General features: G+C 38.0%; 2 protein-coding genes across 2 annotated transcripts; one reads left to right on the plus strand and one right to left on the minus strand.

Moving 5' to 3' along the window:
- Nucleotides 1-4,853, plus strand: LOC110985080 (uncharacterized). Its single transcript, XM_022245825.2, has 5 exons — nt 1-499; nt 959-1,079; nt 1,313-1,436; nt 1,623-1,777; nt 3,273-4,853. The coding sequence occupies exons 1-5, from the start codon at nt 1-3 to the stop codon at nt 3,439-3,441; spliced, it is 1,068 nt and encodes a 355-aa protein (XP_022101517.2). The 3' UTR covers nt 3,442-4,853.
- LOC110985065 (aquaporin AQPAe.a-like) lies at nt 4,497-16,974 on the minus strand. The gene is made up of 5 exons (XM_022245793.2): nt 16,457-16,974; nt 12,311-12,473; nt 8,566-8,770; nt 7,773-7,865; nt 4,497-6,639 (listed from the first exon to the last, which is right to left on the minus strand). The coding sequence occupies exons 1-5, from the start codon at nt 16,710-16,712 to the stop codon at nt 6,439-6,441; spliced, it is 918 nt and encodes a 305-aa protein (XP_022101485.2). The 5' UTR covers nt 16,713-16,974; the 3' UTR covers nt 4,497-6,438.
- Between the last annotated feature and the right edge of the window lie 284 nt (nt 16,975-17,258).

The following is a 17,258-nucleotide window of genomic DNA, read 5'->3' on the forward strand; positions in this document are numbered from 1 at the left end:
ATGGAGAATAAAGAGCCTGTAGCTGTTAAGAGAAAGACGAAGAGACCTGAGGGTGTGGAGGACAACTCTGCCAAAGAAAAAACAGAGACAGTTCCCAACAGAGACGAAAGTCCCAAAACAAGTTCGAAGGAGTACACACAGGCTGTTTCGAAGTGGTTGATGCAGTATCGCACGTATCAATGGATGCAATACTGCTCACAACATGCCGTCATGATGGCGCCCTACTTCTTTGGCTCCCCCATTCCACCTGAGCCTCAAGGAACCACGCCCCCTGAGTTTCCCACTGCTTCATATGGACTTCCACCCCCAGCAGGTGGGGCTGTTGGACACACCTCCTTGCCACATCAGCAAAATGCACAGGGACAGCAACCACATGGACAGTTTCCAGCCGCAGGGCAGGTTCCATTTTCGTTTCCTCAGCCACCAGCAGTGAACAATAGGCCAACTCCAGTCCAACAGCAGCAGCAGCCTGCACAGCCACAAATTCCGCAACTCACAGGTGCTACAAGTATTGCCCTCATTTACTGTTTTCATGAATATTTGTTTTTGTATTATTTTCTATCAGTCTTAGTGTAAAATAAAGATGATATTAAAACCTGATAAGCTTCCAAAAAAAGAGAGGAATTAAAAGGAATCATTCTTTATTAGATTCCATAAAAACTTAGGCATTATTATTTTTAATAATTCTAAAGAAAAGACTAGAGTCCATGAACCTGCAACCTTTAAATTCAATGTAAGCTTGGGTGCTTCACCACGCACAAAAATGCATGTACATGTACAATGTAGTACAATAACCAGACTGATTTGTAGCCAGTGAGTGTGGCCTAGCATAACACAGGTATGCACATAAATGTTGTATTTCATTCATTACAGAGGTTCATCTAGAACTTGTTTGGTAAGATTGCTAAGCATTTCCACAGTGGTAAATGTCATCAGTCCCTGTTATTTCTTGTTGCAGCCAGTGAATTTACCCTTCCATCTCTCTACCGACGCGTCTTTGCAGAGATCATTGATTTCATCTTGCTGTTTGTCATGAAGTTTGGCGTTACTCTCTTCATCATTGAATATATGGGAATTGTGTAAGTAAGTAAAGAACTGTATGTAAGGGGTGGAGCCAACGTGTCAAAAAGGCACAGACAAATGTTATTGGCACAAGAAAACAATACCACTGCTTGGTTGAGATGTTTGTTCTTACCAGTACACGTGTTCATGGAGACCAGTTTGACACATGTAAGTAATTGTCAATTTCTGTAGCTTTTGTCAGTTCTGTTCTATTTCTCTAACAAGATTATTATGTTTTCTCTTGTTTCAGTGATCCTAGTAGTTTCATGATGAGATTTCTCATTGAAGAAATAGATGAAGATTCTACATTTGAAGACCTTCAGCAAATGTTACTCTTTGCCTTCATATACCGTGTGGTTGTCTGCACATATGAAGCAAGTATTAGTCCATTAACCATGTGTTTATCAATAAACCCTAACCCCAAGGTTATTCTGTGTTTTTAGACAATCTCTCCTCTGCACTGCTTGAAAAAATGTATTTGTTATACTCGTATCAATGTTATGAAAAACATTCTAAAAAAAACTATTTCCTGGTTGTTTTTCTCAATTGTGTGCCTTTAGACATTTTTCCTACGGCATGGCCTGGGCACCAGAGTAGGTGGAGCCACCCCTGGCAAGTATTGTATGGGTCTCCGTGTGGTGTCATGTGATCGAGTCCAGACCCTTGGTGGGAACAGAGTCTTGGTGACTAGTCCAGAGGATTTAACATACTTACAGTAAGTATGGTCTCCTGTGAGTGGAAGGGGAGGAGCAAAGAAAATTTGGGGGTGGGGCAGTATGGTTGACCAGGAAAGGTTGACTGATTATTTGAGAGATGCCCTTAAAGGTAGTGTACACCATTGATTTTTTTGTCATAATTTCACAAGATTGGCTGATTACGGTGTATAACATTCACTGAAACTAACATTCCACAGACTTTTTTCATCTTTAAGTCAACTGCTTTGTGAAATATTGAGAAAAACAGCACAGCATTTTCAACATTTAAATCGAAGATCTTGTAATTTATGTTGTGTAAAATCTATGAATTACAGGGCATTCATAGTAAGCAAACAACATCCGCGGGGTCAGGATGGGAATCAGGCATGACAGGTTCTCTTTCCCTTGAGAGCCTGTCATGCCCGGTTCCCATCCTGTAGCAGGAGTAATCAGTGAATTTACATTGGAGTAATTTGCCTCCTTTGTAGCATTGTGGATTCATGAAAAAACTTCATCCAGGAACGCAGTCGACTTGTGTCCGTGACACTGAATGAGTAGGCCTATATGATAATGCACGTGTGCATGATCATGGTTAATCATTAGTGACCACACTTTCATGTCAGTTAACTCATCGGTGAAAGTCTAAAAACTCCATTTGTAGTTGACTTACTAATAATTACATGTATAAGTAAAGAGGAAATTATGTCTTGAAACACAGGAGGTTTACCATGTGGAAAACATACTTTTTGTTGACGAAAATCCTTCACCAGTCAGCTCGGAAATAGCCACCATATTTGGACCATACCATTATGCTCTAGGGTGATTTTAAATTTGCCAAGTTTTACGTTAATGAAATCCTTTCTGATCCAATTTATTTCCTACTTTACACCTTGCACTCAGTTTCCCATAATTTGAGTTCACAATGCATTTCGTGAATTTCTGTCGGTATATTTTTTTATCTGCATTTAGATTTATCCATTCATTAATGGAGACTCCCACAACATCTGCAAACTACACACAAGAAAATTGGCGCGTGTTAAGGAACGTCATGTGCAAAGTGAAATTAACCCTTATACAACGGTTGGCGGACAATCATGAAAAAAGAGAACAAAACTTTTGTTTTCTCGAAAACTACAACATTCTGGATGGAAATATTTTACTCACTGATTGAGACTGTTATGTACTTTCTTTCAAGTAAGATATTTCAGGATTATGTGGTAGTCCGATTTAGGGGATTTTACCACTGGTGTACACTACCCTTCAATTATCACATGCTTACATGGTTTACAATGAATGAATTTTCATTGTTTGAAATCTGTATTTTCCTGATCAGTTGCTTTTACAAACTGGGGCATTTTAGGCAAACCAACACTTTACATGAATGGAAAGTCCCCTTGTACAGCTTGTGGTATCTTTTAAGTTGTGCTGTCAAATTGAAAGAGTTGGAGAACGAGTGGATTGACTTCTCAGTTCAGAGCAATGAAAATGTTCCAATTTTTCTCTCCACTTCTGCAGAGCATTCCTGCGAGCCATCATCAAGAACTTCTCCATGGCCTTTTTCTTCCCAGCATGCATCACAGTGTTCTTCAACCCCCATTTCCGTGCTGCTTACGACATCCTCACGCGAAGTGTTGTGGTCTCGGTCCCCAATTGGGCAGAAAGGCTTCGTCCTCACAATAGGTAGCTTTGAAAAGCTACAGCCTAGAGAAGACATTTGTGGCATCCCAACTGAGAATATGGCATCACATGATGTTTGTTCTATATACAATCATTTGCAAAAGTTTAGGACCACCCATAGAAAATGCATTAACCTGATGAAAAACCAAACTTAAACCAATCAATCATGGCAACTTGTGTTCAGTTTCAATGTGTAACCTTCAAATTTTCATTAAACAGCCATTTAACTACATTTCCATGATTGAAGTCTAATATTTAGTGTGCCCTCCTTTATTTCTGAGTGCTTAGACTGTTTTTTTCACCCATGCTGCCTTACAAACTGTCATACAAGACCTGTCTTTACAAAAAATGTCATTCGAATGGGTATACAGCACTACACTGATGTCATTCACCTCTGTGAAACCATGTTCAGTAATCAGTCAATGAGACAATGTAATGAAGGCCAAGTGGCCTTAAAACTCTTGCAAATGGCTGTATATGGAAATTTATTTAAGTACCGGTACATTTACTTTGTTTCTAAAATGAAATCATTCCTTACAAAACGTCTGATGGCCAAGGTTCAACTCGACAGTGAAAGAGGAACTAGCTGTAGGTCCCCACATTGTTTTGTTGGCAAACCTTTCAACACTGGGACTTCCATCACACACAGAATATCTTTTTCATGGTTCAGTCAAAGGAATTTGGATTACTTTGTGGTGTATCTATAGTTTGTTCACAGCACCATGGCTTGTCATAATGAAATTAAGTACATTTCAATTTTGAAACTCATTCAGAAATTTGGTTTAGCTTGTGTGCTGGTCCTAATCAATCCTTTAAGTCAGTGTTACCAGTAAAACATTAAACTGGAAAAATGAATTGAAGAACGGTTCACTTCCAATAAATTGTTTCAAGCATAGCATTTGGAGGGCTTTTCCTTCGAGTGCTGAGCTTGTATTTTGTCTGGAACAAATTTATATGTGTACATACAAGTGAAACATATCATTACTTGGAGCTAACGTTCAATTTTTTCAAAGATAAATAACTCAACTGGTAAAATCAAACGCTATTTGGGAACAAAAGATACCAATTTCTTCAAGTTTCATTTAATAGATACTGCTGTACAAAAACGATTACAATATATTTCTAGAAATATCAGCTCTCATTCCACTAACTTTACTAAAAATAAACCTCATATAAAAATACTTGCATTGGACATTTACAGTTGATGAAATTGGTGACTACATGTACATGCATAAAAGATGATGTTACATTGAAATATTTACAGGTGTATATTGTATTTACCGAAGCAATGCATGGACTGCATTGTTTTTATGTACTTAACTTTTCTTGGGAGAATATTGATGCCTTGGACTCCATGTTCAAGTAATTTGTTGTCGATTTCGTCCCGCTGGTAAATTTGTAGAACATTTTTGTTCTCTTCTTAAAAACACTCCAAATGCCCAAAATATGACCCACCCCGGTTGAAGTTGTCAACATGGGAATCGTTGCAACCGTTGGTTCTTTCTTCCATGGGTATCGGCAATTTGTTATTAAATTCTGTATTAAAAATGTTATCTATACATAAAATAAAATCAATGAAACAAATTATATATTCAAAGGTGTGTGAGGAATAAAAATCTTTACTTCGGTTAGCTTACATGTGTATGTGTTCGTTGACATTTCCTTTTGGGATCACTTATTTCCAGTGAAATAACAAAAACAGGAGCACTTTTTTGGGACAACTCACTACTTACATTTCCAGTGTTTTATATAATTTGAAGTCTAAACCAGTAAGTTCTAGAACAAAATCTCATACAGAGGCCTCCAGGGGACATGCAGATTTTCTTAATGCGGCAAAAGTTTTCAGCACACAATTTTCCGGGGGATACTGCATGTTTTACGACTGCCAATTCAGAACCTTAGAAAAAGAGTCACTTTCCATTACTGTCAGAGATATGAAAGTGAAGTAGCATGTTAGAACCAAAGGTGGCTGACCTCTATAAATACCGAAGAAATCCAACAAAATGAGTGTTGAAGGGAAATGGTAGAGCTAAGGCTAATGGTTACTTCATGATCACATAATTACCAGTATAAAATTCACGACAAATTATGTTCAGTCTCCCATACTACCTCAAGTCAAGACAGCTTTACATTCATACATGTGATAAAATACTGAGTGGTAAAAAGCTTTGTCTTTTTATGTGCTAGCACTTCAACAAATTCAGCAAACAAAATCAGCACAAATTCCAAGGAAACTATACAATAATTTCTTACAAATTTATCACAAGTTATTCGTGTGGAAGCCAAGGTTATACATCATGTCCTATGAAAATAAAAAATCCTCTTGACTGTAATTTACACTTCTAGAAATTGTCGTGTGAGCTGAAATGACGGACCATTTTTGTCAAGAGATTGTCTCAACATTGTCATTTCCATAGACGTACAATAAGAAGGTACATGTACCGTTTCTCCTCACCATCAGCACAGATTGTGAATTTTAATACAGATATGCATGTTACCACAATCATCCTTCAATCCTTTTAAGGCAGGTTTAGCCAAAAATCCTGGATTCGGGCAATACGAGTTAAAGGAGTAATGAGTAACTACGTGTATGCTCAATAAAAGAGTATGTACATGCCGTCCATTTGCATTCATTTAGAACAACTGTGAAAAGTTTGCAACTGAGCTTCCAATCCAAACTTCTTTATAGTTTTCAGCAGACATCAGAAGCCTTTTAAAATTCTTCTTGTAATTCCAAACCATGCACATGTAGTTGTGTAACCACCTAAAACTGCACATATGTGTATTTAAAGAAAGAAAAATCACATTTAATGTATGATACAAGCTTGCTTACGGTGCACTCATTTCCAACGTGTAGTTGGTGTAAAAACCTGACAAAAAATCAAACCTGAGTCTTTTCCCTGCAAATACTGAATAAATCAGTGCAGTAACTTCCAAATGGCAAAAGTGTCTTAGTTTCGGGAAGTTCTCCTGACTGCACCTTTAAGGGTTTTTCTGTGTCTTTTCAAACCAATCCTCTTGTTCCTCTCTCCTCTTTCCTATGAGGCGACATGGACTGCATTGCTATCATACTGTCCTCTTCAGAGTCAAAGTTGGAGTTGGAACGCAATGACCTCATGCTCCCAGGGACAAAGGACGGGTCAAAGATGAATTTGTAGATGAGAGCAGCAACCACACCCCCAGCAACAGGCCCAGCCAGATACACCTAACAAGTCAACAAAACGTCTTGTTAGCCCGTGCTATAACCAAGGCACTTCTGGGCATCATTCTTAAAATCACTGAATGCAAACAAAATCATCTGCAGAGGGCTAAAGGGCAGAACTCTGGCCACATTTGGTTGTATCCTCTAATTTGTTGATGTCTGTTGAATGTCATTTTGCTTAGTCCAGCATCAGTCTTGCTTTACCATGAAGTGTGTAATCTACAGCCATTTACACGTATGTAGACACATGACTAAATTTGACAATAAAAGGTGTTTGTTACTCATATCAAACTGTGGGCAATTATTCTTATACAGTGAAAGTTTTAACAAGTAGAAACAATTTCTTAGATTAACAAATAGTTCAATATATAACTGCATTTGAGCAAACAATAAAATCAGCCACTTTGAGTTTAAGTGCTTCTGGTTCATATGCTTAATAAAATAAATGCACTTAATTGGATTTTGAGAAATACAGATTCTACCAAGCTAAATTGCTTGTAAATGTCAGGTTGATGTACTTTTCCCTTTAAAGCAGGGGGGGTGGTGTTGTTGTTCGAACCTACCCGTATGCACAGAGGAACAAACACGCTTGGCTGAGGGTAAGTGTATCCAAGCAGAATGTAATTATATAGGAAGGTGTTTGGCTATTGAGAATAGGCAGACGACCCGGCACAAGCTCACGTTTCTGTACACAGTAGGGTGGCTGCCAAAAATGCCCCAGCTCCCAATGAATACAAGTTATTATTCAAATTGCAAGGACAAAAAATTCAGAAAAGGGGATAAGTTTACTTTAACAATACTCATTTTTTGGATGTACAGTGTACATACTGGTACACGATAACACCACAGTAATGTATCATTGTCTGCTGTATTAAGACTTCGTACACATACAAGGGTATAGATTATGAGGAGGTTAGATAGACAAGTACCAGTGGTTTATTGCAACACAGAAAAACATTAAGTTAAGCTTCATCATGTACATGTATATTTGTCGGACCAGCTCTTCTCTGTGATTCAAAAAGAACTTGATCCAAAATAAAGTGCAAGAAATTTACACAGTTTCCTTTGATGGAATATGAATTCCTAAATGTTCAACTTCTTAAATTTGTGGAATAAAGAGAAATGTCCCAACTTGCCTCTAATATTACAGGCCAATTATCTGTAATACCCTGGACAACTGCTGCACTGATTGTACGGGCCGGATTCATGCTAGCACCGGTGAATTCATACTGCAAAAACAACCAAGCAAGATTTTTTTAATGGTTAATATCGTAGCATCCAAAACCGAAGGCTAGTTACACTACCATTGTTACACTTCCAAGTAATGCAGCTGATTTTTAACTTGAAAGGGTGAATTCATTGTGAATTTGTTTTTGTTCAAATGTACACTAACGCATCTGGCAGCTAGCTACAAATATTTGAAGAAACCTTCAGTCCTATCTAAAACACGTATGGTATTTTTGATTAAGGCATTGGCTATTTACTGTGGTAATAAGCCAGTGGTGCAAATCACAAAGGCATTGGCTGTTTACTGTAGGAAGCCAGTGGTGCAAGTCACAGCCACAGTGGCACAAATGCAATCCAGACAGCCTTCTGAACATTTTCTTGGTTTCTTTAATAGAGTGATCAAGTACACTGAGGCCTAACATCCCATCCAAAGGAAGTTTACCCCAAATAATGAAGACAGGGGCTATCATATTTTCAGGCTAATGTGCACAAATCCAAGCATCCTATAAATCTGAAAGGTACATGTTATAAGACTTTCAAGATTACTTCAGATCGAAGAAGAATGAATATTTTCAACCCAAAAAATGTGTGGCTTTGATTGGCTATCACCTGAATCACATAACCTGACAACTGGAGACTGAATATAGTGACCATGGGGCCAGAGAGATCAAAGACCTAATGCATACCTATGATAAAACTTACCCCCCATAATGTATTGACTAGGAAGGCCACACCAATTGGCAAGGCTACCAGCTTGGAAGCAAACCGAGTTGCCTCGGTAGAAGAGACGACGGTGAAGACAAACAGGAAAGTCATAAGAAACTCCAGCCCCATAGCCTGATGCGTGGTGATTTGAGGTGAGACAACAGTGTAGCCCATGTTTCCAAGAATCGATACGGGAAGAAACCTAGGGAGACAAACAAATGAAAGACGAAGATGGGTTACTGGGATGTTGAGATTATGGCATCCCAATAGACTTGTTGGTTCTGTCATATTTGAGTATACAGGAGCCCAAGGCAAAAAAGGAACCTCATGTCCAGACATGACAATATTCTTTCACTTTTTTGTTCTTTAGATCTCAATGGTCAAAGACTCACGACTCAATCCAGAGGAAAGTTGATGCAACCATTCCCTTTCAGTTTAAAACCTGTCATTACACGTACATGTAATAGAAGTTTCATTGTTATACTGTATGTGATCAGGTAAGGAAAATACCGTGCACGGATACAGAATAAGAAAAACAAATTTTTGTACTAAAATCAAATAAACTAAAAGTGAAATCTAATTTTTTTAAAAACATCATTCGTATCATTACGGATTCCACAACCTCCCCTCCCCCAAGAAAATATTGCTAGTTTCCAGAATATCAGGGTTCACGATCTCCTTGGATTCCAGGAATTCCAGTCAATAAAATACTTGATAACCCCCCTGGCAACAGAACCAAGACACAGAATGACTACATGTAGATTAAGTCATCATTTATCATGTCATGCATCTTGGCATGTGCTGTACATGTATCTCAGTAGTAGTCTCGTAAAATTTTCAAGCAAGTACACGTACATTTAGCCCTGTGTCTTGTGGATTTGAACAAATTTGAGCCCTGCTGCACAGTCTGCAGTTCAACTTGTGCTCACATTTTGCAAAATCTCAAAGATTTTAAATTAATAACCCTTGGTGCCACACTGTACATAATCTGTGGCAGATTTATGTGAGGCCAGCTATAAGGCCTGTGTGGTTTAACAAGGCTATGAAAGGAGCCTGACTCTTAGTAGTGACCTAGCTATCAATCTTGCCACTGGTAAAATAGATGCGAAAATTCCAAACAGGCCAGGAATTTGTTATGCAAATATTGCAAGATTGGTATTTTTCTTTTTCGCCACGGAACATACATGTAGGATATATGCCTAATGTGATGCACATAATCTGATCTGTAAAACCTCTCACAGGATTACCTTTGTTTGTTTTGTGTTTATGCATGAACTTGCAAATGAACAAACATTTTTCTATTTACTAATTGATTCGTGATTCTGTGGTTTATTTAAGTTACGGTATGCTACAGGACTTCACAACAAACTATTCACAATGTTCTGGAGCTACAAGTTCTGAAAACAGTATTACTCTGTTAGCTTTATTTTATGTACACACTGGCATGTGAACTGTGATGCCAATAAATATTTGTTCACAATTCTGAGGATGTTCTAAAAAGGTGAAAATTATCTTCATTAGCCTATTGGGTATTAATACAAGAATAACTGCAGGGTTTGTGTTCATTACCAGCACATAAAACAGTTACAAAAGTAAGATTAAACCAGAAAAACTAAAGCTAACAAACATTGAGCTTCCATTAGGGTAATCAATGTACAGAGGCACAATATTTTTACAGTTCACTCCACCACCCAGAGGGAAAAACAACTTGTGACCCAGTGTCACCCCATCCTTTAAGATGCTTCCTGCAAAAATAACAAAACCCAGGGGGCCCCAACCCAAGAATCAGACCAGCCATCGGATAAATCTCGCCCCAGCAAGACTTGATAGGTAACTGACAGCATTGCTGCCAACAGTAACGTTACTGCCTTCCAGCATTGCCAAGTGTCATATGCTGCTCCAGGGAAATATTCAAAGGGGCTTTTGAAATGGTGAGGTTTTGTTTGTGAAGATAACAGGAGCTGCACATACCAAACGGTGACGGAAGTGGAGCACTAACTGAGCAACTGTGGTCATGATTGATTGGTGAAGTTTAGTGAGTGATTCTGATTCAATAGGACTTGATAGTACATGGTGTAGAATCCAAAATACTTATTTTGGGGCCCTTGTACACTGTGCATGAACAAATGAGGTTTGCTCCACATGTATATGTACATGTATGACCTACATTAGTTTATTATTTTTAAATTACAAAGAAATTGCAGATACCTTTTGATTTATTTTAAAAACCTGACTTGTAGATCCTGTTTACAAATTATACAATATTGTCATTTTGAAGAATCCCAAAAAGTGTTGCATGCTACCATCTGTGTTTATTTTTAAGTACAGCAGTACATGTGTAAAGGGTGTAATGTTCAATTTTATGCAAACCGTTTTCCAAGGCCAGGGAATATTTTTTTTCTAATCAGACTCGAAATAACTGTACATTATTCTTTTGTAGCTCCATGTTCATGTACAGTAAAGCAACTACCAGTTGCTAAATTGTTTGCTTTCCAAATACATTCAATCACAATGTTTGTTCACTTTGGCTTTGTTCGGATCTTTTACTGACCGTGCAGACAACATGACTAGTTTTTCCCAAAGCTAAAAACGTGACACTATGTCACTAAGGCAACCACAGTTTTTTCGCCACCCTGAATATTTCCACCTGTATGTAAATGATGCGTTCTCAATTTGAGGTCATCGTGTGCAAGAAAAAAAGGAGATAAGATCATGTTTGCTTAGCAAGGAATTTGAACTTCCCGTGGATTTATTTACAGGTACCAAACCATAAAGATAACAATGGTTAGAAACATGCTGAATAAAAGCAGTTTTTCACTCAATTTTTTTTTATTATTTATCTAAAATCAACTTTTTCCTGTTTTTGTAGGCTGCATCAATTGTAACCTAGTTATAAGTTTATCATGTTGGTAGAATGCTGGTCAGGCATTTTTCTTCCACAGGGGACAGGTTCATATCCCACCCCAGTCAATTTCCTTTGTTAAACTACAAAGTGATTCTTATTGGCTTCAGCCTACAAAAAATGAAACAGGTAACTCAGGAAGTGACTTGGCATACTTTTTAATATCTGCACAAACACAAACATACGTTTGTGGAAAATGCAACAATATTGCCCAACTAGTCAATCTGCATGAACAACTTATGTCAGATCTTTTGTTTTTGAGACTTTCTGTACACTACAGCAGTGTGCCTTTGTCTGTACACCCATAGAGCTTTGTAGCTCTTTGGTACACCTGACACCAGCTAATGACCACTCAAGTATTTCCCTTTCAACTGGCCAAACCAAGGGGCTGGTTCCCACAGACACCATGCAGTTTGGGAGGTATCTTCTATGCTCCACCAACACCATCTGTCTCCAATCACAGCAGGAGCTCTAGGCTCCTGCCCTTACAGCTGACCTGATAGGGTCATTTCTGCACATGTGGTAGCTGGACCATAGAGCAAGGACCAATGGTATTACATGTACATGTAGTTTCTTGTCTTGCCTTGCAGGTCTGACAATCATCACATCCCCAGTTCAGAATTGTTGCAGTGCTTCCATAATTGACCTTCTATGCACTGTAATCTGTATCGATTCATTTTTCCCCTTTATTCAAATTTTTAGCTGAAATGACTAAAATGTTAAATGTGGCACACTGTAAAACAACAGAATGGGGGGGGGGCAAACACTTTTTCAAACTTAAAAATGAAAGAAAGAATAAGTCATAAATCAGAGATAATAGTCAGATGATTGTGTTCCTACCCCTTGAGGAGTAAAACTGCAGTGGAAGCACCCAGGAACTGAGCTGCAATAAAGAACAGCCCCTTGACGATTCCTGTTTGTCTGATGATCATCAGCGAGGCTGTGACAGCAGGATTCAGGTGTGCTCCGCTGATGTGTTCAAAACAGTGAACCATGGTCATAACTTGGAAGAAATAAAAAATATACAGACTTGGAATTATCGAACTGAAAAGCTGGCTTTATTTTATGACGTGGGTAAACCTGGGGATTGTAAACAATGTTGATAGTCCTGAACATCAAATAGCAAAGAAAATAGACTGAGTTTGCATGACCTAAAAGTATTAGCAGACATATCCAGTACCAGAAACATGCCTCAACATGTCATGCTATCAGATAAAGCTCGTCCACCTCAAAATATAAAATTGGGACATTCATCTACTGCCATGCAAGTCTTGTCTCATATATGTACTGGTACATGTAAATAACATGTCAAATCACATGGTTCTCCTTCAGTCTCTAAAGCAGAAATTGGAGGAGAATAACAACTATTGAAATTCTGAAATGAAATTTCAAATTTGGTTTATGAAATACATGTACCAGTGCCTGAGAACCCAATTCGCCACACGCATCCATGTATGAAAATTTCAGAGAATTTCATAAGCTGAAGAGCAGATCAAGTTATCCTGGTTCGTTAGCGAGGATCTCTTGATATTTTGTTCATTTGCTTGTTGTTTATGTCTTGCTGTCATAACTGCATGTTGTTTGAAGTAAATTTGCAAAATGCATATCAGTCTCTATAATAATGTGTGATGATGTAAACTTGTCTTACAGGAACTAGGCGTACATGTACATGTACCGGTACTTACGCAGCATTGATGTTAATCCTCTGACCAGTTCTGTACTTTTTCTTTCAAACCCTCTATCCTTTCTTGAAGGCATACTAATCTTTATTCGCCACAATAAATCTCTCATTACCATATCAACAGGCATCTACCCCACCAAAGTTCAGCGGTTAGCCAGTGGTGGTAATTGGATTCCAGCTAAATGGAAAACCCGAGTTGGAGACTTCAAAGTTCAATCCACACAGTGTAAAAATGTTGATACAAGGACAACTTATACTTTGTGGTAAAACGATGGAATACAACGCTTACCCGCAGGGCAGAACTGCGTGTGTCGCTGTGCCTTATAAGTTATGAATGTGTTATTGAATATCAATAAAAGCTCCTTCACCATTCAAAAGTCCTTTGTCGACTGAATCTTTTGAATGGAGATTTAACGTGGTTTCATAATTTGAATACAAATGAATTCTTCATATATCTGCACATCTATTCCAAGCCATTGAGAAACTGCAGTATTGCCACATGTACCGGTAGCAATGCATTTTGAATGACCAAAAAAGTTCGTACAAATTTTAAAACCCGACACTTTACACCTACATGTAGTACATACATGTACCCTAAACTTAAGAATTAAAGTGTCTTTGAAATCCAGTGGCAAATTTGTACTAGCTTGCAATTCACAGCATTATTTTTTGTACTTGGAACAAGTTCCATACATGGAAATCACTTGACAACCAATGCAAAAACCCCATGAGACTGGTCTGAAAATTGTATCTTAAAAGTAAACACTTTAACATCTTCCCTGCAAAATTTGACATTTTAGGACATGTGTAACTTCTTGATGGCTAATATACCGCTTAAGGAAATATTAGTAATGTCAATATACAGAACCTTTACCATTTTAAATTTAAAGGGACATGTAGCTCTTGATTGTCTAAAATATTGAAAAAATGTATGTACAAATGTTCTGCAATGTACATTTAGCTTCTGGGACTAATATGCATGACCATATAGATGCCACATCTCTTAATTCGCCACTTACTGTGAAAACCAGACATTAGGAACAGGCCCAGTATGGACATTGCAATCTCAACATGAAGCAAACTAAGGCCGTGTCCGAAACAAGCTTGGTGTCTCAATGTAAATCCTATGGAGTGAAGTCCTAGACCTACATGTAGCTCTAGACAACAGATTCGGATGCAGCCAATAACTCTACGATAATAAAACTGCAAAAAATCTATGTGTGCTTGTATTGGCATATAGTTATTATCTGCTTTTGAATATTCGGCTTCATTTACAGCTCTTTATCACATCATGAACACTGCCATTTTGCCCTATAGGCCTAATTTCCCTCACAAACCAAAGCCCTGACCTCTTTTCTTTCTGATATGAAAGAGTACGTGTACATCACCACCAACTCATCTAGGTACCGGCAAGTTGTTTGGAAAAGGTAGACTTTATTTCCATATTATAGGAACAGAGTGTTAAAGGTAACCAACACCATAAAGAGAGCATTGCCTTTGGCTTTTTCTGGGGCTGGCCTGTTTTACAAGATTAAAATGGGGGTCCCCACAATTATTGAAACTGAAGGAAAATCTGTGAATAATCTAGAATTTATAGTTAATCCTTTAATAACTAATTTTCTACTGTTGGTAAAAATCTCTGAGATCAAATTCCTCCTAATTCTGTAACTTTTCTTAGAAACAATCCCAACCCAAATAGTGCCTTTTTTCACCAGCTACAGAAGGAGAGATCATTGATATAGATAGTAAATTACCTAAAAAAAAAGTGGAGAAGTTGATCAAATTGATTGTACATTGTTGAAAACTGTGATCCACGCTATCTCTCAGCCACTGATATTTGTCATCAATTTATCTATATAGATCTACACTGATGCAGTCCCTGAGGATATAAAGATTGCGAAGGTGACCCCACTCTTCAAGAATAGTAGCCCTCTTTTTGTTAATAATTATAGACCAATTTCTATCCTTATGTCCTTTTTAAAAGTCCTGGAACATGTGATTTATAAGCATACGCTGGATTTTTCAGATAGAAATGACCTAATTTCAAATAATTTTGAGAAAATCATTCAACTTGACATGCCATAATTAAGTAATGAAGTAAATCAGACAAGATCACAAATGATCTGGACGTATCAGCTTCTACTATTGGTATATTTCTAGACCTCTCCAAGGCCTTTGACACCCTTAACCATGACACACTTCCTTTTAAATTACATTATTATGGCATCAGGGGAGTTGCCTTGGAGTGGTTTAGGAGCTACCTATGTAATCGAAAACAATTTGTCAAGATAAATGATACCACCTCCTCCTATTTTAACATCTCACTTGGCGTACCTCAGGGATCCGTACTAGGGCTGCTCCTATTCACTGTGAACATTAATGATCTTAAAAAATCCTGATTTACTTTTGTTCATTCTCTTTTCTGATGACTGCCACCTGTTTCACAGTCACAATGACCCAAATACACTTTCTGATGTTGTTAATTATGAACTATGCAAAGTGTCAACCTGGACTGAAGCAAACTAACTCTTAACTTACAGAAAACTAATGTTATGATATTTTGTAGAAAAAGCACCCATTTAAATTAGACATTCTTATTGACATTACAAAAATCACCCAGGCTGACTGCGTTAAAGTCCTGGGACTTTATATTGATAATAACCTTTCCAGGAAAATGCATATTAGTTACCTACATAGTTTCTGGCCTGATAAATAGAGAACTTAAACCTCAAAAAGGGGTTTTGCGAATAAGTTATTCAGCAATGTTTTATGAACATTGTGATCCTCTTTTTTATAAATGCAAAGTGTTGAAAATTGGTGATATTTTCTTATACCAACTAGCTATGTTAAAGCATCAACTTAATACATGTATATTTAATTCCTAACTCCCGAAATCTATCCGCTCAATGTTCACAAAAATATAAATATTCATCACTATGGAACTCACTGGATCTCTCTTTAAAAAATATTTGCAGTCTATCCTTATTCAAACACAAATGTAAAAATCACATAGCCTACTGAATAGTTACCTGTAAATTAATCATTTATTAATGGGTTTTAATGGTTATGTTCTGTCCTTTGTAATTTCTGCAAGGCCTATGTTTACATGTAAGTGTGAATGTGTCTGTATTTGTAGTTGTTATTTAATCTGATTTCTGGGGGCCACTACTAGACAAGCTCTGCTTTTTGGAGGTCCCCATCCACATTTATTGCTGTAAATCTGTGATATTTACCCTACTGTTATGTCACGTACCGGTAGGCTAGGCTATGTGGAGAAATAAACGAGATTGATTAATTGAACCTACCAGCTAATCCCAGCGTAAAACTCAACCTCAAGACGTCCACCCTAACCGAAGAGTCCCATTGTAGATCGGCTGTACAAGCAACGATCATAAAGAAGAATGTACCGAGACACTCCGCCACCACACCCCGGCAGAACTCGGCCGAGCAGTGCAGGCCAATACCCCATCCACGCTCCCGCTTGTTTTTCTTCCGTGAGCTCGACGTCCCGGAGTTTCGACTCGACTTGTGGTTCCGCAAGTCATGTGAATTCTGAGCCATTTTTTCTCCCACAGGATTAGACAATCAAGTTGCAAGTGAGCTAGATAGCTTGTGGCAAAATCCTTGGTTTAACATATACATGTACAGAGCTCATTGCTTGGTCCCTCCTGATCAGTATTTTCCAGAAGTTTTTGAAGTACGGCAGTGCTCTCACCGTCCCGCCGTAGATACCGTACCATGTACACTCGACATCACGCGTGAGTTCGAACGCCGAGATGAGCACGAGCAATGTTATAACGTCTTTTGATTGGTTCGATTCAATGTACAGTGTACATGTACGCACTATCCACATGCACTAGATCAGTATGCAACGACGACACAAGCGTGCCTGATGACCTTTGAACTTAAAAGATTTTTTTTTTAAATTTTGTATTGCTAACGGGGGCTTACAGGCCTTTTCTTCCCTCCGTGCCCCAAATAGAAGAATTTTTTCAGAATAGTTCAAATTGCAGACAAAAATACTTGAATTTATGTGACATATGTAGCATTTTCATGCTAAAAGTGAAGTCGAATAGATAAAGCCATAGTTTTAGAAAAAGTCTCATC

The sequence above is a fragment of the Acanthaster planci genome, linkage group LG02 (assembly GCF_054643075.1).
Source record: "Acanthaster planci isolate LZ-2023a linkage group LG02, COTS_SCS, whole genome shotgun sequence".
NCBI classification, from domain to species: Eukaryota; Metazoa; Echinodermata; class Asteroidea; order Valvatida; family Acanthasteridae; genus Acanthaster; species Acanthaster planci.